Source organism: Schistocerca serialis, chromosome 11, assembly GCF_023864345.2.
Source record: "Schistocerca serialis cubense isolate TAMUIC-IGC-003099 chromosome 11, iqSchSeri2.2, whole genome shotgun sequence".
NCBI classification, from domain to species: Eukaryota; Metazoa; Arthropoda; class Insecta; order Orthoptera; family Acrididae; genus Schistocerca; species Schistocerca serialis.
The window spans coordinates 161,590,663-161,614,626 of record NC_064648.1 but is presented as its reverse complement, the minus strand read 5'-3'; the positions used below and the strand labels follow the sequence as shown (position 1 = coordinate 161,614,626).

The 23,964-nt window shown below is 41.7% G+C and overlaps 1 protein-coding gene and 1 long non-coding RNA gene across 4 annotated transcripts in view; both read left to right on the top strand.

The window, feature by feature from the left end:
* The window catches only part of LOC126427239 (ankyrin-3-like), a 68,622-nt gene extending 61,441 nt beyond the window's left edge, over window positions 1-7,181 (top strand). For all 3 annotated transcript variants that reach the window (XM_050089479.1, XM_050089480.1, XM_050089481.1), the window contains exon 6: window positions 6,646-7,181. In XM_050089479.1, the coding sequence (XP_049945436.1) occupies window positions 6,646-7,138 (493 nt within the window). In that variant the 3' untranslated portion in view covers window positions 7,139-7,181. The remainder of the gene's footprint in view (window positions 1-6,645) is intronic.
* Window positions 7,182-9,191: 2,010 nt separating this feature from the next.
* Window positions 9,192-11,493, top strand: LOC126427241 (uncharacterized). Its single transcript, XR_007576603.1, has 2 exons — window positions 9,192-11,113; window positions 11,205-11,493. It is a non-coding gene; the product is annotated as an uncharacterized LOC126427241 (long non-coding RNA).
* Window positions 11,494-23,964: the final 12,471 nt, after the last annotated feature.

Sequence of the window (23,964 nt, the reverse complement as noted above, 5' to 3'; positions counted from 1 at the left end):
GTTGTCCACAATGTTCCTCAAATCAATCGTGGACAGTTGTTGCCCACGGACATTAAATCGCTGATTGAGAAAATTGAGTCAACAAATGGCTGAAAATGGTCTCCAAGTAGCCAAACATAACCATTTCCAGTCAATGATTCGCTCAGTTGGACGAGAGGTCCCAGCCCATTCCACGTAAGCACATAGCATGCCATTACAGAGCCAACACCATTTTGCACAGGCCCTTTTTGGCAAGTTGAGTCCAATGCTTCGTGGGTTCTACGCCACACTTGAACATTACAATCAGCTCTCACCAACTGAATCCGAGGCTTATCTGACCAGGCCACGCTTTTCCAGTCGTCTAGCCTTCAACCATTATGGTCACGAGACCAGGAAAGGAATTGCGGGTGGTAACATACTGGTAGTGAAGTCACTCGCATTGGTCATCTGTTGCCACAGCACTTAACGGCAAATTTGGCGCATTGTCCTAGTGGATACGTTCGTCGTATATTCTACATTGATTTCTGCGGTTATTTCACAAAGTATTGCTTGTCTCTTAGCACCGACCACTACATGCACAAGCCGCTGCTTTTGGTCGTTGTATGAAGGCTGTTAGCCACAGCATTCACTGTGATGAGAGATAATGCCTGATATTTAGTATTCTTGGGACACCCTTGGCATTGTGCATCCTGGAATATTGAATTCCCTAACGATTTCCGATATGGGATGTCCTATGCATCTACCTCCAACTACTATTTGGTGTTGAAAGTTAATCCCCACTGTGTGGCCATAATCACGACGGAAACCCGTTCACACGAATCACCTGAGTTCATATGACAGCTCTGCCAATGCACTGCACTTTTGTACCTTGTGTGTGTGAGACTGCCGCTGTCTGTATATGTGCACACCACTATTGAATGGCTTGTCACCTCAGTGTAGGCCATTTAGAAATGACATATGTGGGACGTGCCGCGTAGACTAGGTGAAACAACTGCAGAAAAATTGTGAAAAAACTAAAAAGAAACAGTCTTTTGCAGGACTGACAAATAATGTAGAAAAATCTAAATTACAAACACCATGGGAATTCCACTGCCAGCCTCAGCAGACAGAGCACATAGGTGGAAAGATTACACTGAGAGCCTCTACGAATAGGGACCTTGTTCGATGATTTGATAGAGGAAGGAATCTGTGTCGACAGGGAAGATATACAGGATCTACTATTAGAGCCAGTAGTTTAAAGAACTCTGGATGATTTGACAACAAATAAAACTGACAGGGTACCTAGCGCTTCATCAGGACTACTAAGTTCATTGGGTAAAGTGGAAACCAAACGACAATTCAAGTTGGAGAGTAGAATCTGTGAGTTGGCGACATACCATGACTCTTTTACAAAAATATCATCCACATATTTCCCAAGATAGCAAGGGCAGATAAGTGTGAGGACTAGTGCGCAATCACCTTTCTTACTCATGCATCCAAACTGCCGACGAGAATGATATACGGAAAAAGTGAAAAGAAAATTGAGAAACTGTCAAATGACTGTCAGTTTGACTTTAGAAGAAGTAAAGGCACCAGACACGGTGTTCGAAAGTTGTACGTTATAATGGAAGCAACTAAAAAGTTTTTTGACCTAGAAAAAGTGTTCGACATTATATAACTCTGCAAGATCTTCGAAAGTCTTATATAAATATGATTAAGTTACAGGGAAGGACGGGTAGGTTACAACATGTACAAGAACCAAGAGGGAACAGTAAGACTGGAAGATAAAGAACAAAGTGCTCAGATTAAGTGTGTAAGACAGGAGCAGTCTTTTGCCCCTGCTATTCCATCTACACATTCAAGAAGCTGTGATGGAAATATAATAAAAGTTCAAGGGTGGAATTAAAATTCGCGGTGAAAGGATGCCAATGAAAAATTTGGTTGATGACATTGCTATCCTCAGCGAAAGTGAATAGTTACAGGATCTGCTGATTGAATGGAGAGTCGGGTGAGCAAGGAATGTGAATTGAGAATGAATCACTAAAAGAAAATTCTACTGAGAAATAGTAGATGTCAGAAAACTTAACACTTAAATTGGTGGTCACGAAGTAGCCGATATTAAGAAATTCTGGAACCAAAATAACCCTTGATATACAAAGCCAGAAGGGCATGAGAAGCGTAGTAGCAAAGGCATTATGGGTACAACTAGCCAACATAATTCCGCTGCTATGAAACATTTATGTTTGGATTACTACTTCGTATGATATTGAACGGTGGACAGTGGCAAAAAACCGGAACTGAGGAGACTAGGAGCGTGTGAAATGTGGTGATAGAGAAAAGTGTTGAAAATTAGGTGGACTTGTCAGATATGGAATGAGGGAGTACTCTCCAGAATCAGCGACATACGGAATCACTGGCAAGACGAAGGAGATGTATAGCGTAAAGACTGAAGGGAAAGACAGAGATTAAAATACATCCAACAATTAATTGAGTGTGTAGGGTGTAAGTGCTACTTTCAGATGAAGGTTGGTGCAAGAGAGGAATTCGTGGCAGGCCACATCAAACCGAGTAGAAAACTACTGGCTAAAATAATCTCATTTGACAGATTAATAGAATGTATCTGTACTTAATTGTCTTTACTTCATAAGGGAAGTGCTACATATTATTCCTGAGCATGCAACACGCAGTTCGTAGTATCAAAATGTAGGTGTTTATGTCACATGTAAATAACATGGCCCGTTTCTCAGTAGACATTCAGTTTCATCGACGGTATATGGACACGTATTAGAGAAAATTAATAAAGGGTGTGTTAAAGTTTCATCTCTATCAAGGCTTTTATTCTGCTGAGGGAACTTTGAGTAATGGGTGTGAAATTATATGGAGAAATGAGAACCCAATATTCTTCAACGTTGGCGCTTCAGTCTCCAGCGAAGCCAGCTTCTAACTCATCCCAGAGCATTTGCATTGGATTTAGCTCGGAATTCTGGACGGACAGTACATTCATATAATGCTGTTGTCCAAAAATTCTTGCGTGACAGGTAATGACTTATGATAAGAAGCACTGTCTTGCTAACGCAAACAATGTTGATCTACAGTGTGCAGTACACAAAGCTGGGAAACGTGCTTGCAATGCTGTCGAATTTAGTGTTCTCTTAAGCTCAATAGGGGAATGATACCATAAACATGGAAATATGCCGATAATTTAACGCCATCTCCTCTCTCCTTCACTTCTGACGTTACACAAGATGGCAGGTAACAGTTATCAGCCAAAAACAGAGCCTTCTATCGGATTGCCACAGGTGGTTCATCTGTGCAGACCATTCGTTTCCATTCATCCATTGCCCAGTGGCGTCACGCATTTCACCAATTTTAGTGTTGCGTAGCACTGACTGCAGAAATGTGTGCCTCATTGGGGGGGGGGGGTGCTCGACCATTTTACAACATTCTATGCACAGTCGTTGTGCTGGCTGCAGTGCTTGATGCGATTTTTTACAGCGACCCTCCATAAAGCTTCATGGTCTCTGTCCATCAGTATATGCCGCTCTACCTTTTGCTATGGTTGTTGCTCTGCATTTGCACTTCACAAAAGCGTCTCCAAAAGTCGCCTAGAGCTACTGTGTAAGGGTCGAAACATTCCTGGTACATTTGTTACTCAGGTGACATCCATGTCTAGTGCACATTCAAAATCCCTAACCCCCGTGATGGACCCATTCTGCTATTTCTGGTTCTGTACTGACGACACAAGTCTCTCTGCCTCCTTTTATACTGGCGGATCGGCCTCTAATTACACTTGTTGGCCAGACACACATTAGATAGAGGTATCTAGATACTTTTGAGCTGAGAGTGTAGCGTATCTCGCAGCCTATCCCTGATGTTATTCGATCTGTATGTTGAGCAAGCTGTAAAGGAAACAAGAGGAAAATTTACATTAGGAATTAGATGCCATGGAGAAGAAACAAAAACTTTGACGTTTGCCAATGACATTGTAATTCTGTCACAGACAGCAAAGGGCCTGGAAGAGCAGTTGAATGGAATGGATAGTGTCTTGAGAGGAGGATATAAGATGAACATTAGCAAAAGCGAAACGAGGATAAAGGAATGCAGTCAAATCGGCTGATGCCGAGGGAATTAAATTAGGAAATGAGACACTTAAAGTAGTAAACGAGTAAAGCTATTTGGGAAGCAAAATAACTGATCTTGGTCGAAGGAGAGAGGATATAAAATGTATACTGGCAATGGCAGGGGAAGTGTTTCAGAAGAAGAGAAATTAGTTAACATCGAGTATAGATTTAAGTGTCAGGAAGTCTTTTCTGAAAGTTTTTCTATCGAGTGTAGCCCTCTATAGAAGTGAAAGATGGACAAGAAACGATGTAAACAAGAAGGGAATAGAAGAGAAATGCAGTGCTACAGAAGAATGCTGAAGATTAGATGGGTAGATCAGGTAACTAATGAAGAGGTACTGGACAGAATTGGAGAGAAGAAGAATTTGTGGTACTACTTGACTACAAGATGGGATCGGTTGGTAGGGCATGTTCAGAGGCATCAAGGGATTACCAACTTAGTACTGGAGGGCAGCGTGGAGGATAAATGTCGTAGAGGGAGACCAAAAGATGAATACACAAGGCAAATTCAGAAGGATGTCGGTTGCAGAAGTTACTTGTCGTTGAAGAAGCTTGCACAGGCTGGAGTAGTATGGAGAACAGCATCAGAGCTGTCTCTGGACAGAAGACCACAACAACAACAGCAATATACCTAAATGTTGTCAGTTCTTTAGTGTCATAAGAACGTAGGATTCCGCGGCCGGTGTCATAGTGATTAAAATTCTTCTGGGTATTATGCCGCGTCATTGCTAAAAACTAACAACAATAATAAACTAAACCCGACGTTCCGGCCCAATCACTAGGTCTTTAGTATGTTTACGAAGCCAACACGCAGCTCGGCTAGTAATTTGAATGGTATAAAAAGCGCGTGAAATTTGATGTACCCCGGTGTCCAAAATTAAAGCAACAAAGGGAAATTTTACAAGGTTGCGTATATTTTGCCATAAAATAGTAGAAACAGGTGATAGTAAAATAGAAACGATGTAAAATATAAAAACATGAACAGCTACAAAATGCACAAAGGTAGATAAAAATGTTCATCTTTTTTTTTAAACTTAACCGATTTGCACACAAAATTCGACAACTGGTTAATGTTTTCAGCATCGGGTGTAACCACCTCTGACTCATACAAGCCTGGCAGTGACAGGGAAAGCTGTGAATGATGTCATCGATCTCATGTGGAGGCAATTACACTATTCTTATTGCAGAGCTACTCGCAAGTCTTATAGAATTCCCAGAATGAGATTTTCACTCTGCAGCGGAGTGTACGCTGATATGATACTTCCTGGCAGATTAAAACCGTGTGCCGGACCGAAACTCGAACTTGGGACCTTTGCCTGGTAGAGCACTTGCCCGCGAAAGGCAAAGGTCCCGAGTTCGAGTTTCGGTCCGGCACACAGTTTTAATCTGCCAGGAAGTTTCTTATAGAATTGTTGGTGGAAGCTTATGTGATGCAACCCATCTCCCTAGTGTGTCCCCGGCATGCTCTATGGGATTCAAATTGGGAGATCGAGCGAACCACCCCATACGTGCAATATCTCCTATTCCCAAGAAAACGTCAATCACCTGATCTCTATGAGGCTTAGCATTATCGTCCACCAATACGAAGTCAACGGCAGAGCACCTCGCAAAAACCGCATATGAGGTCCCAAGATCTCGTCGCGATACCTGACATGAGTTAAACCTAGCCGATTCACCCGTACAACATCATGAAGAGGTGTTCGAGTAGTCAACATCAGGGGTAATCCTCAATATCAGTCTTTTACAAAGCTGTTTGGTTTCCGAAATCGTGTTCCGCATTCCCTCCATATGCAAATCCGTCGAGAATCACTCTACAGACTATATTGGAACTCAACTGTGAAAAGGACGTGGACTATTTGCTCGGCCATCTAGGTGGCATGTTGACGACTTTAACATTTATTTCTGTGAAGATGTGTCAGAGGTACATATACAACAGGTCTCTGACAATAAAGGCCACTCTGCTGATGCCTTCTGTATAACGTCTACCTCGATTCAACACACCCAGTGCATGCTGCGAGGTTATATGGCAGTTGCCATGCAGTTGCAAGGCGGTGCTGTGATGCCCTTTTAGCCAGATAGCGGTTCTTTCTTTCTGGTATCACATGTGCTGGGTCCTGCCCCCGCCTTTGAGATACAGTTTCTGTCTCTACAAACTATCCCCACATCTGAGAAACAACAGAGCGCAGGGAGCCTGGTAGGCGTCTTCTCTGTACCATACTCCACCGTCTGTGACTGTGTCTACATTGTGGATGTGGGACTACCCAGCAAACACTACCCCATTTTGTAGTTTCACTGACTTCATCGTTGTAGTTGTTCATTGACTGGAATGCCAGCTACCATGCAGAACACCATGGTTCAGGCATCTGCTGACAGTTGGTATGAATACATTGGAATGAGACACACGATGCGGAAATCGCAGTTTGTTGTTTTAACTTTGGACACCAGTCTATTGTGGTAAACTTCTTGGAGAGATGAGTTGTTGGAACTCATCACAGTTCTGCGATAGTGCTTCGTCCTCAGATATGTGTGTTGAGAGAAATTTGTAAGTATCTTTCTTTTGTTGTAGGGATCTTTCCGGAGAAGAGAAAGGCAAGATGCTGATCGTGGCAGCTCAGGAGGGGTCAGTGAGCAAGGTGCGAACTTTGGTGGCGATGGGGGCGGACGTAGAGGCGAAGGACGACGACAAGTGGACAGCACTGCACTGGGCAGCAAGGAGGGGACACGTGGAGGTGGTGAGGCGTCTGCTGGAGGATGGAGCAGATGTCAACGCCAGGGACCGCTGGCAGAACACACCTCTGCACATGGCTGCATGGATAGGCAATGCGGCTGTGGTGCGGCTGCTGGCAGCATCCTCTGCCGACCCCAACGCCAGGGCTCAAAGTGGGTTCACACCACTGCACTATGCGGCACGGCGTGGACACGCAGATGCGGCGACTGCGCTACTGGAGGCAGGGGCCGACAGGGAAGTCAGGAATGACGATGGGGACACGCCGCTGGCCCTAGCCGAGCGGATCAACCACCAGCGGCTCACATACATCCTGGGATCAAGTTCAGTGTAATGCAAACGAATCTGGAGTAAAATGAATAAAGCTTTCTATGCGACCTCTGCTACTTTTAACATAAGGAATTAAGAAAATCCTGCAGTCTTGCTTTGCACCCATATTTACATAGTACATACAACGACCCCAGTACCATTACAACTAGACTACTACAGGTAAAAGGTGGGGCACTCCTTTTGCTGAAAATTCAAAAGAAATTGAATAATTCTCGATTACTTATAAACACCAGGTTTCTACAGTATTTTATTAGTGGAAAATGCTTTTTAGGTGCTTTTTTGGTGCTATGTGGAACTTCTATAAAATGAGAAAATTAATAGAAGTTTTTGAAATGCCTGGGCTAACAGGACAGAGCAGATTAGGTTGTGGAAAGGGGACATAATAAGTTGCTGTCAGTTTCACTCAAAATACAAACTTTACTCATCAACACACACAATATTACAACAAGGATGCAAACCACTCAAAACTTTAATCGACCTCCTTTGATTAACCTTAGATCGGCTGATGGCCATACTCAAAATCCAAGACACAAGACCTAAGTAAGAAATTGAAATACAAGCTTCTTCTGGAGCTTCCACCCAAGAATATTTTCGAAATCTTCAATCCAAACAGGCTGAAGGACTTAGCAATTTAATTTTAATTGACCTTGGCTCGAGGCTGCATATTAAGAAATAAGAAGAGTTTAAATCAAAAAGCAGAAGGCCTTATCTGAAAACAAAAGCATAACAATCTTATGCCTTAAGGGCAAGACAAGAGCATTAATTTACGAGACATTAAAACTCGGCTGAAGGCTGCACATCTGCAAATACACTCCCGGAAATTGAAATAAGAACACCGTGAATTCATTGTCCCAGGAAGGGGAAACTTTATTGACACATTCCTGGGGTCAGATACATCACATTATCACACTGACAGAACCACAGGCACATAGACACAGGCAACAGAGCATGCACAATGTCGGCACTAGTACTGTGTATATCCACCTTTCGCAGCAATGCAGGCTGCTATTCTCCCATGGAGACGATCGTAGAGATGCTGGATGTAGTCCTGTGGAACGGCTTGCCATGCCATTTCCACCTGGCGCCTCAGTTGGACCAGCGTTCGTGCTGGACGTGCAGACCGCGTGAGACGACGCTTCATCCAGTCCCAAACATGCTCAATGGGGGACAGATCCGGAGATCTTGCTGGCCAGGGTAGTTGACTTACACCTTCTAGAGCACGTTGGGTGGCACGGGATACATGCGGACGTGCATTGTCCTGTTGGAACAGCAAGTTCCCTTGCCGGTCTACGAATGGTAGAACGATGGGTTCGATGACGGTTTGGATGTACCGTGCACTATTCAGTGTCCCCTCGACGATCACCAGTGGTGTACGGCCAGTGTAGGAGATCGCTCCCCACACCATGATGCCGGGTGTTGGCCCTGTGTGCCTCGGTCGTATGCAGTCCTGATTGTGGCGCTCACCTGCACGGCGCCAAACACGCATACGACCATCATTGGCACCAAGGCAGAAGCGACTCTCATCGCTGAAGACGACACGTCTCCATTCGTCCCTCCATTCACGCCTGTCGCGACACCACTGGAGGCGGGCTGCACGATGTTGGGGCGTGAGCGGAAGACGGCCTAACGGTGTGCGGGACCGTAGCCCAGCTTCATGGAGACGGTTGCGAATGGTCCTCGCCGATACCCCAGGAGCAACAGTGTCCCTAATTTGCTGGGAAGTGGCGGTGCGGTCCCCTACGGCACTGTGTAGGGTCCTACGGTCTTGGCGTGCATTCGTGCGTCGCTGCGGTCCGGTCCCAGGTCGACGGGCACGTGCACCTTCCGCCGACCACTGGCGACAACATCGATGTACTGTGGAGACCTCACGCCCCACGTGTTGAGCAATTCGGCAGTACGTCCACCCGGCCTCCCGCATGCCCACTATACGCCCTCGCTCAAAGTCCGTCAACTGCACATACGGTTCACGTCCACGCTGTCGCGGCATGCTACCAGTGTTAAAGACTGCGATGGAGCTCCGTATGCCACGGCAAACTGGCTGACACTGACGGCGGCGGTGCACAAATGCTGCGCAGCTAGCGCCATTCGACGGCCAACACCGCGGTTCCTGGTGTGTCCGCTGTGCCGTGAGTGTGATCATTGCTTGTACAGCCCTCTCGCAGTGTCCGGAGCAAGTATGGTGGGTCTGACACACCGGTGTCAATGTGTTCTTTTTTCCATTTCCAGGAGTGTAATTTAACGGCTTAGTCCCTAGAAAGAAAAGTTCCTATTTTAGAAGGTAGAAGGCCGTATCTTAAAACATTTCATATGAAAGTTGGTTGAAGGGCCCTGTAAAGAATAAAAATCTCATGCCTTAAGGGCAAGACAAGAAATTTAATTTAAGAGATAGTAATACTCGGCTGAAGGCCACATACCGACAAAGTATGTTTAACGGCTTAATGCCTTTTAGGCAGAAAGCCGTACCTTAAAACATCTCGCGTAAAATTGGAATAAAGGCCACATATAAAAAAATAACAAACTCATGCCTTAAGGGCAAGACAAGAACATTAATTGAGAGATATTGATACTCGGCTGAAGGCCACATATTTAACCAAATAACTAAAAACCCAAAGAGGGAAATTACTATGTAACACACAAGGAACGGCGCTCAGAAGTTTCCAAGGGTTGGCCTGGAATTGTAATGCTAACGCCCGTTTAGGTAAGACAGGCAGCCTGTGCAACAGCTTCTTAATCTGACGGCAACGAAGCCGACAGACAGCCGACCGACCAATAAACAAGATCAGTTCCGCTCCATGCAGCCAGCAAAACGATCACAAGATTTCAATACATTGACACACAGAATACTGGCGCCCACAACGACCAATAACACCGCAGCCGCCGAACTACACACTGTGCTAGACAGCAACAACACTGCCTAAAATTACGTCAACGACCAGGACAGGTAACTGGAACGTCAATGGCCACAAGGCAGAAGATACCGCTCGTTAACTTCAATAACAGTCCCCTAGAACTTAGAAAGACTTAAACCTAACTAACAGAAGGACACCACACACATCCATGCCCGAACCTGCAAACCGTAGCAGTCGCCTGAAGTGCCTAGAACCGCTCGGCCACCCCGGCCGGCGCAAAACATAGCAGTTTCAACGGTCTGCAGTGACGTTGTCCAGTGTGATGGTCACACTTTCTGTTCATTCATCTTGTTCCACATTCTCCTGCTGTCCTAGTATCCTGAAGTTTTCCTTTTGTAACGACATTACATAAGCTTCACGTAACCCTGTAGTTCCTTCACATCTTTGGACACTTCTTTTTGCTGTGAGTTAATCTGAGAGAGATTCCTCAGTACTTCATTCATTTCTCCCTGCTGCTGCTCCAGGTGAATCATCATACACGAAATTTGTGATGCCTATTCGCTCTTTCCCTTTATCAATGCCTTCTAGTGTTTTTGTAGCATAGTAACAAAATTTGTCATTTGGCTAACCACATTCGTCGCTCGTCTCATGCGTTACATGACTATTAGAGCTTTTTTTTCTGTCTCCTATAACCTGGATACACGCTAGCCTAGCATCTCTCTGTGCATCTACTGCCTACTGCTTCCCTTCTGTTGCTCTCTGCTTGGTTTTAGACATATCTTCCGTGAGTACAGACAGATTGCCTTTTATGTCTTCCTCGAATTTCTTTGTCATTTCTTTACCTTATTTACGCTCCTTTTCCCTTTTCTTTTATACCCTTTGCAGTATCTCTTGTGCATTTTTTGTTTGATTATCCATCCGTACAGTATATTCTCTAATCATACTGTTCCCTGTGCTCCCATCTTTTGGCAGCTGTGTGGGAAGTGAATATGCACTAATCCCAGAGTGCCGCTCTTGTGGCAAAACCGATCTCGCATGCTTTCATTCGGTGGCCTTTTGTACAGGGTGTTTCCGTAAGAGGGTGCAAAAATTTAACAGTACAGAAAATATGTTCCACTAAAGAATTTCAGGTAAGAAACATAGGGTCAGAGTAACCATCTTATAGAGATAATAGGAATAAAATCACATTACTGTGTACTTTTTTATTTATATTTGTTACAGTTAACGGCAAATACCATCAGTGGCACGATGAACGTGCCATTTATACTTTGTGTTACAAAATGTGCTGAAATTGCGGGCCATCAACCTCACTCCAAGTATAACATCGGCGAACAAGATTCTGACGCACCCTGACAAAGATCGCTGGTGTCTTTCGGATCACATCACAGGCAGCTGGAACGCTGGCAACTAATTCCTTCTCCGCATCCACTTTAACGAAATCGTCGAAATGAATGGAATTGATTTGAAATTTCGTTAAAGAAGAATAATAAATTTTATCTTTTGCTTTTAAGTTAATTTTCTTTCGTGCGAACTTTGTTATAGAACCACTCTCTTATTTTCGTGTGGTAATAAAAATTTTTACTTTCTTAAGAATTACGTACATTTAAAGAAAAAATAATATTTACGTGAACTCATATGAACTGGTTAAGAATATTAGGTTGAGAACTGAGTCCTTTAAATCATTCGGCCTTGGCATACACTTTCCAGATGCAGTGGGTTTTTTTTGTTAAATATTTTTACTGAATTTTATCCCGGCACTAGCCATAGAACACAAGATTACCTCTATTAGCAGAAAATGTTTTAATTATTGCCAAGCCGACATTTATCACTGATCAAACCTACTTCATTACACATTTAAGATATTTTGAAAGAACCAAACTGTTTAAATTTCAATGTTAACTAACATTAGCTATCCGCCTACGAATGCACAAACGTATAATTAATTAAAATTTTATCAGCCACAGGATCACTGAAAAAGAAGAACAATTTCTTAATTCACTATTGATTTTTATGCTTCTGTTCCCGATTTACGGGTTTGATAATTTTTTAAATGTGCCGCCTATTGTTGGTCGCGGCACAGCCCAGCAACACCGCTAAAAATGCTGAAAAATTCTTAAAGAAATTTTATAGATGACGTGGGCAAGCTAATTTACATAAATAATTCACACTTTTGATAAACTCTAATATATTTAGATCAAACAACAATACAACTCACATTAATTCGTAACGCATCGTCTAATGGCGGCTAAGTCCAGACAGAGACAAAAGAAGTCTACCCATTCGTAAAAAACTCTTTCACAGTGTCCTACCGCAATGACTTCTGAACAGAGAAGACCAAAGAATACATAATGCATTGTGCTTAAATAGTATTGCTGACTATTAACATTTCTTTGCAAATTGACGATATTATTCTCTTCTGACAACATTTTATATATATCTCTGCTATCGCAAATACTGACACATTTTACAATCACATAATAAATACAGAAAAATTCCTATCATAAATACAGAGAAATATTACAACAAAAAATATAAGGAGAATAACAAATGTCTTTTACACCACATTCAGTAATATTTTTGTTCAATAATTACGATATATACAACTTGCCCAGAGCGGCGTATATGGTACAAATAAACTCTTGTTCTTTAATAATGTGAGTTTGCCAGGGAACGTTACATTGCCCCCTGGCAGCATTTGGCAAAGAGTTTTTACACTTTGACACAATGGTGCCAGTAACGTTCTTTACACTTGTATATTTTACGGAATGGCTCTTTTATTTAGTCCCAGGGTTATATAAGTTCATGGCTCCCCCATTTGGGCGTAGGCAAACAGAAAACCTGGGCAAAACTGTGCCGGAGCCCAGCCATCCCAGTTGGTTCATGGTCAATATTGTTTCTTTAACAGTTATTCATTTGAATTAAATTTGCAGTTCGTCACAAACGGTTACACAATTACACAATATCACAGTCACATACAGTTCGACTGAAGTTTTTTGTGTGTGATACTATTATTCTTGTGATACACTACAAGGTCACTTGTCCTACGTAGTAAATGTTCAATGTTTATCGAAATGAAGTCATTGACATGTTATTCAGTTTATGTGAACATAAAAAAAAAATCAATAATGCTGTATTTGGTGAGCGGTGCGGAGTGATTGTTGAGCGGCGCTCGGCGCGGCGCGCTGACTCCGTGTAGGTCACCGCCCCCGGCGTTGACAGCTACGGCGCGGAGGGGCGTGGCTGTCTGTCTGGTCTGCTACGGGCTGCTGCGGCCGCTGCATAGCTGATGTAGCCGGATGCGCGTTGGATATCCGCTCGCCCGTGCGACGTCTTCTTGCAGTGCTCCAGGAAACATGCAACAAGTTCAGAAACAGTGTACTATCCTTATAGGCATTTTTCCTGCTGTGGGAAAGAATGCACACAGTTAGTGGCAGTTATTACTCAGTAGGCCTTCACTAGTCTGGTTTGCACAATGTTTCGTTGTCACAGTAACACGTTTTATGGGCATACAATATTTTTCACCATGTCATGACTTGTCATTAGTCACACGCAAGTTTTCACCTTTGGACAAAATGTATCTCTGTAGTCAATGCGCTTTCTTAGCGTCCCTTGACACACAAAGAGTTAAAGTTTGACACTAGCTTGATCCACCGTCCGTTATCGGTTCACTGTTCGTGTCGTGCTAGTTCCTTGTCCATTTGCACACACGGCGATGATACAGTTTTTTATCACTTATACACAACTACTCCGTGACGTATTGCTGCAGGTTTAACGGTCACTGTCTCTCTCTGCCGCACAATACTGCACTTTTGGTTAAGTTCCTTTATTTTTATTTACAATGTCCGCTGTGCAAATTTTTTTTTTTTTTTTTTTTTTTTTTTTTTTTTTTTTTTGTAATAGCACATTCGTAACTCTTTACCAAGGTGTGATATTTGCGTACATGGTAACAAAATATTAAAATTTGGTATTAGTTTGCCCAAAAGTCATCTATATTCGTGTTCGAGTAGATTTTATTTGTGCATTCCAGCCGGATTCAGGCATATTGTTCAATAACTCCTTTGAACTCATGTCACACTTTACTATCAACGTCCTACGTAACTACAGTGTAGTCTCTGTAGGCAAAAATTGACTTGGACTGTATCTGGCTAGCTCTTTTTTACTGTTTGAATCTGCACATGCTTCAATTGAAGCTTCTTTGTGCGTAACTTTGCATTACATAAATTTGCAACAAGTTTGCCTCCCGTGGTGCCCTCGGGTCACTACTGGGTGCATTATTTTCTCTAATAACATTGGTGAGATAATAAAGTTCTCAGGGCCTCATATTATTGATATTATTCTGGGTTCGAATCTGTCAATCTGACAGCTACACATATCTACATACATACACATAATAGAAAAGATTGTGCCAAGAAATATTTCAAATTTGGGCACATAGAAAATTATGTAGTACACTAACTAATCATTACTAAAATGTTCTTTTTGATTGAACTCTGTCACAGCTTAACACTACAAATAATTGCACTAATCAGATTATCTGTGCAAACATTTAGAGCATGTTCTAGATAACACAAATTAAAAGAGTACATAACACAAATATCCATACACATGAGAAAGTCAATCATATTCTTATAACTAAACACTTCTACACTAGTACATTATCTCTAAAGATCACACATCATTAATGTTCATTATTTACAAACGAATGGTGTCCACATATGACTATTAGTCTTTTACTGTAGGAATGCTTTTACATCCTTACACGGATACAGTCCCCGTACTCTCCCTGAGTGGGGATCTGCTAAGAGATAGATACACTCATGTGGCACACTTACTACTCTAAAAGGTCCACTGTACACCAATTGCCACTTGCTATTCTGTTTCAAGGATGCCGAGGACTTAGGATGATTGCGTAAGAGTACCAAGTCCCCAACACTAAATTTTTGGTTATTCGTCACATGTCGATTATATTTTTCTTCCCTTTTTTAGCGCACCTGGTAAGGTTGCATCCTGCTTTTCTTATCTTGGTGCTTATATACAATGTATAACCTGAAAAATTTATTTAACTCTCCAAATGTTCGTAAAAAAACTTTTTCCTTCTTGGGCCAAGGAATGGAGTATGAGGCTCGACAGTAATTTTTGTGAGGCTTCACCTCGATATTGTACTGATATCCCTTAACAATTCCTGGTCGTTCAGAAAATACATCTGCATAATTAAATAATAACTGCACCAAATCCTGTTGTTGCATTGAATTCAAATTTTCGGACTGTGATACTTTGTTCACAAGTGCGTCCACATTTGCTTTTAATTGATCACCTTGTACGTCAGGATAATAGAGATTCTGTCCTAGACAATGATTGTCTAAATGTAGTATCGACTGATTCCTACACTTTATGTTAATAGCATTACAATTAGGCACAGGTACCTCTTCAGATCTGAGCATGGACAATTCTATTCTCCTACCAGCATTCATCAAACTTAATTTTCCCCGAGAAAGATCGATTATTGCGTCCCTTTCTCTCAAAAAATCTACCCCCAAAATGCAGGCTACCTTTAAACCCTTTACTACCAGGAATGAGCACGCTATGGCTTCATCCCCTAAATACATCTCTACCCGCACTTGGAGTTTAATTATTTGTCGCTGTGCACTTATGGCTCCAGTGACTTTACAATTATTCACGGGAAAAGTCATCATACGCCTTTCCTTCCCCAGTACTTTGAATAAGTCCATACTCATAACACTGACAGTAGCACCTGTGTCTACGACCGCTTGCACATCAATATTGTTAATTTTGATCTCTATTATCGCTTGTACTTTGTCTTTGTGCTCCTTTATGCACGTGGATGGTTCAGTTATTAATTCATCTCCCATCTGTACCCTGTCATTATACCTAAGGATACAGATGTTGTTCGGTGTTTTGTTCTGTGTCGGGCTGCTCTCACTCCAAACCTCAGCCGACGATGGAGAGCGTATCTCGGCTGCATCTAGTTTGTTGAATTATTGCTAGTGGATGGGCGTGGCTGCTCTGTGTCACTGACCTCCACTATGTGCACGTTGTGTTGCGTCGGCCGCCACGGTTGCGCAATTGGCGCATTTTGTGGTGGCGGTCGGTTATTGTCATATCTATCACTGTTTTGCCGGTCCGGACTGGGCCTCTGGTTCTGCGGCCAAGTTCGGTTTGCATCATTATAAGTATTAGTGTTGCTCGGCCCCCTGGCATTTTTCCATCTATTATTGCTTGGTGGGCCTGTCTCATACCGGTCATCGAACCTCCTTTTCCGGTCATTATTCACCGGCGGACTATTGCCGTTCCGGTCTCTACCTCTATTTCCGTTTTGTGCATACTCTTGTCTCCTATTATTACCTCCGCCGTTTCCATTACTTGGTGGAGGCGTGATATTTCGACCATTTCTATAACCGTTTCCGTTACTTCTAGCCTGTTCAGAGGCTGCCTTAACATCCTCCTGAATCAGGTCAATTGAGTCCAGAACAGACAAGAAATGTTCCATATCATTTTCAGGCACGTGTATAAGTTTTTCCTTTACATGTATTGGCAAGTGTGATTTCAAAAGTCTGATCAAATCCCGGGATGAAATCTGTTCGTCCCAGTAACGGGTCTTATTAATGTACTTCTCGAAATATTTTCGCAAATTGCCTAGTCGTGGAGAATACGGCTCTGGATTATATACCTCCTTCCGTAATCTCTCCTGGATACATGTTGACCAATATTTGGCCAAGAATGCTTTTTCAAATTGCTCATATGTATCACAACTGTCAGCTGCTTCGGTTGCCCATAATGCAGCATCTCCTTGTATGTAGGACATAACGAACTGTATTTTCTGGGTATGACTCCAAACGCTAGGCAAAATGTTTCTAAATCCCTTGATAAACACTACAGGGTGAACAGATTTCTTCTCCGTTGTAAAGATCTGAAACTGTCGGTTCCTAATCAAGCTTTCTTCAATCACTACTTTGGAATGACATTTATTTGTTTCGCTTACATTGGTTGCCTGTTCTGTCTCGCAGTCGCAATTTTTTACTGCAGTATTTATATGCCTATCATTGTTGGACCTGGCTGGTGTGACATACGCCTGTGCCTCATCATGCCGCAAGCTAAGCTCCATCTCGGCAAGACGACGGTCCACACTCCGCTGCCACAGCGGAATGTCCTTGTGCACTATCTTTTTTAGATCCTGCACATCCGCACTTGAGCCCACATCTCTGGCCTCAATTGCGGCGCGCACTTTCTGATCTATTTCTTTTATGACTTCATTTTCTACTTTGTGCACTTGTTCGATCACTTTGTTCTCAATTACTTGAGTTGTGTCAATTTCTAGTTGTTCGACCCTATTAGTCAGGACACTGATTTCCTCTATGATATTGGCGTTAGCCACTTGAACACTATCTACTCTTTCGCTTAATTCTTGCACCGTTTTGGGTATGGTTTCATATTTTTGTTTCAAACTAACAATCTCACTTTGCATAACTTCTAAAGTTTGCATCAACTGCAAGTCCCTCTCATGCAGGCGTCGGTCACGCTCTGCTTGTTTAGCATCACGTTCTCTATCGCGCTCTGCTTGTTTGGCATCACGTTCTTTATCGCGCTCTGCTTGTTTGGCATCACGTTCTTTATCGCGTTCTGCTTGCATACATGCAAATTCAGCTACCAATCTCTGGACACGCTCTGCTTGTTCAGCATCACGTTCTCTATCACGCTCTGCTTGCACGCGTACAAATTCAGCTTGGAAATTGAGCATGCGCTCGAACATAACTCTTAATGATTGCACTTCTGACACCTCACCACTCTCTGGTCCGTGTCCAGTGCTTGCGGATGGCACAGTATTTCCGCTATCAACTGAATCACTGGGTGGCAATGGCAACATTTCTTGCCCTTCTGCCCCCAGATTTTCACATTGTACTTCCTGAACTACGTCACTAACATTACTTTGTGTCCCACTTTCCAACTCGGTATCACTACTTACTGACTGTCTTTCTGACTACGCAGTCTAACCATAGTAAACAAAAGAAATAAAATCTGAACTAAATATCCTAACACTCAGGTTTCACTGACATAATCACACAAGAAATGGACATTAACTAATACACACTTACTATATACTACAATGACTAACTACCTAAATGTCCTGTTATTTTAAAACAATGTACTAACAACAAGCACACCACTAATGATCCGAGAACACTGCACTGAGGCTACTTTACTACCCACAGGACAACTACACTGTAGCTTTACCTTTTGGTGATCTATCTTGGGTGCAGCTACCCCCTGATGTTGTGGTAGGTAATTAATTTTTCGAAATATTGAGCTCTCTTCTTCAGCTTGCCTCTGGGTACATAGTGTTCTCATGCAAAAAATCATACACAGTTATTACCACACAATATTGGTTACGCAATACATACAATACATAGAAAAATTATTAAATGTTCTGCAACAAAGTTCGACTATATTAATTCCCTAGTTATCTCACGGGTATTTAGTGGCCACTGCATATTCGAGCCCCACGTTGGGCGCCAATTTAACGAAATCGTCGAAATGAATGGAATTGATTTGAAATTTCGTTAAAGAAGAATAATAAATTTTATCTTTTGCTTTTAAGTTAATTTTCTTTCGTGCGAACTTTGTTGTAGAACCACTCTCTTATTTTCGTGTGGTAATAAAAATTTTTACTTTCTTAAGAATTACGTACATTTAAAGAAAAAATAATATTTACGTGAACTCATATGAACTGGTTAAGAATATTAGGTTGAGAATTGAGTCCTTTAAATCATTCGGTCTTGGCATACACTTTCCAGATGCAGTGGGTTTTTTTTGTTAAATATTTTTACTGAATTTTATCCCGGCACTAGCCATAGAACACAAGATTACCTCTATTAGCAGAAAATGTTTTAATTATTGCCAAGCCGACATTTATCACTGATCAAACCTACTTCATTACACATTTAAGATATTTTGAAAGAACCAAACTGTTTAAATTTCAATGTTAACTAACATTAGCTATCCGCCTACGAATGCACAAACGTATAATTAATTAAAATTTTATCAGCCACAGGATCACTGAAAAAGAAGAACAATTTCTTAATTCACTATTGATTTTTATGCTTCTGTTCCCGATTTACGGGTTTGATAATTTTTTAAATGTGCCGCCTATTGTTGGTCGCGGCACAGCCCAGCAACACCGCTAAAAAATGCTGAAAAATTCTTAAAGAAATTTTATAGATGACGTGAGCAAGCTAATTTACATAAATAATTCACACTTTTGATAAACTCTAATATATTTAGATCAAACAACAATACAACTCACATTAATTCGTAACGCATCGTCTAATGGCGGCTAAGTCCAGACAGAGACAAAAGAAGTCTACCCATTCGTAAAAAACTCTTTCACAGTGTCCTACCGCAATGACTTCTGAATAGAGAAGACCAAAGAATACATAATGCATTGTGCTTAAATAGTATTGCTGACTATTAACATTTCTTTGCAAACTGACGATATTATTCTCTTCTGACAACATTTTATATATATCTCTGCTATCGCAAATACTGACACATTTTACAATCACATAATAAATACAGAAAAATTCCTATCCTAAATACAGAGAAATATTACAACAAAAAATATAAGGAGAATAACAAATGTCTTTTACACCACATTCAGTAATATTTTTGTTCAATAATTACGATATATACAACTTGCCCAGAGCGGCGTATATGGTACAAATAAACTCTTGTTCTTTAATAATGTGAGTTTGCCAGGGAACGTTACACCACTTGGGTCTCAAACACAAGTGACTTCAGTAATACCCATAAGAAATTATCGAAGGGATTGAGGTTGGATGACCTCGAAGTCCATGAAATACTACCTACCCTTCGAATCCAGCGACCAAGAAATACACCGCAGAGAATGTGGTAGACATCCACACTGAAGTAGGGCAGTTCACCGTCATGTTTTATCCACACCCTCCTACAGACAGCCAAGGGCACGTTCTCCAACAACTCAGGGAGAACTTTCTGCACGAACTTCTAGTACAGGTGGCCATTCAGACGGCCAGGTAGAAGATATGGCCCAATGAGAGTGTCACCTACAATGTTGGCCCAGATATTCGCAGCAAAACGTACTTGATGGTGTGACTCTACTACAGCATAAGGGTTTTCCTCGTCCCACACATGGCTATTCCTGTTTCTCGAAATACCATCATGATCAAATGAGGCCTTGTCAGTAAACGGCACGATCTGGGGGAAATCTGGTCGATCAATCCATTGTCGGAGAAATAACTGGCACAATGCGACCCTTCGTGCACAGTCAGTCACAAACACTGCCCGGACTCGTTGTGGGTGACATGGGTGTACTTGTTTTTCGTGGAGTACTCGCCACACGCCGGTATGTGCAGTGGCCATTTCACGTGCAACACGATGAGTACTCGTAGTGGGTTCCACTGCAACACGCTCCAGCATCTCCTCTTCAAAATAGGATGTGGTCCCTATGTTGCTAGATTCCTCGTTTCTTCTTTCCAATAAACCAGTTTCCTGCATTCGTCGTTCGAGTGAAATAGACATTAATCGTGACAGATGAGGCGTCTTAGGAAATCGTTCCTAGTACAGCCTTTCACCAGCGAGAGCGTTGCAGCGTACTTCCCCATACACAAGGTGTATATCAGTGAGTTCAGCGAAACTATACCGGCACTACTCTATCGTTTTGTGCTGTAAATCTCTGAACAGCACTGAGTAATGAATAGGTCTGTCGTTGGTTCATGACAATTTCTGTCTTGGGACAATGTAAATACGATACAACAGAGTATCCTTATTAACAAGTAAACAAAACATGCATCATGACTTCCTAGTAATCGGGCTCGTCCTCCTCGTTTCTTTGCAGAAAATACAGAATGTACGTGTAAATAAACGACACAGTACTTGCAAACCTGTACACGTGTTAGTTGTAAGTAAACTGTAACGCTAGAGAAAGTGGAAGACAAGTTTACTTCCATATCTCCTTAAGGGGGACATGCCCCTGAAGCTGCATTTTTAGAATTATCTTCACCTTCATAGTGCAACTGATCTATAAATGGGAGATTAGGGTCACTATTCAAAGCATTTCCCAAAAAATCATCGAGATATTTATTATATTTTGGTACTGACAACAATATTTATAATAGCGTAAAAAACGGAACATTACTTCACTGCAGTAGCATTTTCTTTAGAACCACTGACTGCATAGCTTGGAAAAAGTGTCAGAATACATACAACAATCACATATGTGTTTCATACCTTTGGTTTCTTTCCCTGATGCTGATCTGTGAAATAGACAAGTAATTTGTTTTACTACAGCAAAAATATTTGAAAATGTAGCTTAAATATCAACGATATCATCATCATGATATAAATTTTTCTGGAAATAGAAGGCAAAAGAAGTAGAGGAGATCATTCTAAATATCTGTACCAATTTTTCTGACTTTAACTTCTGTCTTTCAGGAGAAAAGTGTATCATAGTTGTGAAAATTCAAGTTTTCGGTAAATTGTAAAAGATTTACAAATTTATTAACTTACCACTATGCTCGGTTAGAACATTGCTGCTGGATACTCCGGTTGTCCTCCTGTTTCTTTATCCTCTATACTCTCTCTCTTCATTCTTTTCTTTATCCTTGATGCCTTGGTAGCAGCTTCTGCAGCTATCACTGCTTTTCTTACCCACCGCTTATCAATAAGGGTCTCATCTGGATGTTCAATTTCTTCATAATATTGATACTTGAAATTGCACCATCATTGAATGTTATTATTGCATCCATTACACCAGTTTTCAGCACTGTCAGCCCAACAATTATAGTTTTCGGTTGTTTCGGCTGTTGAAGCTTTTATTTGCATTCTGAGAGGGACCATGTATACATTTCTGAAGTTGATTTTTATTTACCAGATCCCTTTATATAGGCCTAATTGCCTCCATCACAGCAAGTGGTAAGAAATGCTTGTGAGTATATTCTACACACCACGAATCTTCCTCTTTTGGACACAAATCATCTGTTGACACTGTGAAATAATGTTGGCCAAACAGCTTGACTCATGTTCTTCAAATCTCCTACATTTTTCCTCATTGCTAGCCATAATATTGAGTGAAAGAATCAGTTTCACTTTTCGACCTTGACCACCTATGTGTTTTCTGTCTGAGGCTGAACAAATTCAAGCTTTTCTATCAGAGTGTCCCCATGTGGTCAGTCATTAACTACAGTAGTGTGTCCTTTACAGTCTCCATTCCCAAGGTAGCCTACCTACCTCACACCACGACTGACCTCTGATCTTATAAAAATGTTGAGAACCCCTTTCATTTCCATGTTTCCATTGGGGCCATCGAAGTTCTTTACACAAACTGGGGTGCCAACAAATTGCTTGTACTGGCAGTGATTTGTTAGATATTCATAAACTAGTATCTTACCAGATTCAGTAACTGTGGCAGTTACAACCCCATTCAGAGAAGTATGACCTCTCTTCTGCCAAGACCCATCAAATGCTGCTACAATGTATGTTTTGTCAGACGAGGCTGCTGCTTCTTCTGATGCTCTTTTCATAGAATGTTCACTTTCACCAATTAAAGCATTATGTGTTAATTTATTGTATCTGTCAAACCTCAGTGTAGATGGAGGCAAATCCATCACCGCACAAAAAGTCTGGGCAGCTCTCCTTCCTCTTTCAATACATCGCATTGCATAAGCAAGCTGAATATTTACACTGTAATGTCGACTATCAGTTACTGGCGATGTCATAGTATCACTGTGCATCTTACACGAGATACAGGCACTCACTAACCGACTTGAAAGACCCTTCTTTGCAGAAATGTCTTCAGAAACGTCAATACTATCTTCACAATTGCAGTACTTACATTTCACAGCACTCTTCAAACGTCTTGACAGCATATTTAGGTTCACAACAACATTTCCGTCGTTACTGCTGCTCACAATACTACTAGGCTTGTTCTTATTACATTCAGAAAGCGAAAGTTTACGTCTAGAAGCACTGCCTGTAGACAAAGTTTCTGCAGGTGACTTTTGAAGCAACTGACGTGTATTATTCGGTTGTGCTTGCAACTGGTTGCCACAAAACTTTCGTTTGTTGGTAAACTTCTTTACTTTCGGCATTTTTAGCACAGGAAATACACACACAGAAACAAAACAACACACAACAACTAAAAAACGACACACGTATGAAATTCCGAAATCGTATATTCTGAGATCTTTGTTTACATCCGAACCATAGCCTTCTAGACATGCCTGTACCTTGGTTCTGGGAGTCAGTGCCTTCTAGAATACACATGTGTAAACGATATGTAACTAATGACGGAAAAAAAGGAAGAACAAAATAATGCATCACGTATTCTGACGCACTTCTAGCTGACAGATTGGTGTGGCCCTGTGCAACATTACGTTCAACCTCAATTTTAGAACGAACTGAAAATGATAATGCCCATAAACCATACATTTTTGAAATCAGCATGAAATGCTCTTTCCTATAGACACAGAATTTGTTTAAAATTTTAGGTCATTTTCAAGAGCATGTCCCCTTAAGAACTGCAAGACAGCAGAGCTACTGCGCCCATACAAGCTTGTCAGTGGGCAAGTCCACTGGTTGTGCTCCACAAAACTTCAGGTTGCATTCGCCTGTGTTGGCTTTAATTCTACAGTCAATCCACGAACTGTGATTGATACTTATCCATTGCCACAGCCAGAGGCTCTCAAGGACAGATTAGGCGCTGGTCCATCCTTTTCAAAAAATTGATTTGTATGATGCATATCTTCAAATACCACTAGCTGCAGCCAGTTCCTATACAAACTGTCCAAAAATGGCAAAGATGAGCTTTGTTGTTGTCTCAATATCGGTACGAGATTATTTGTCGTTCGACAGCTCAACATGATAATGCGGTCGCATTTCCAAGTCTTCCGATTGGTCCTGATACAAACCTTGACGCTTCTACTGCATCCTG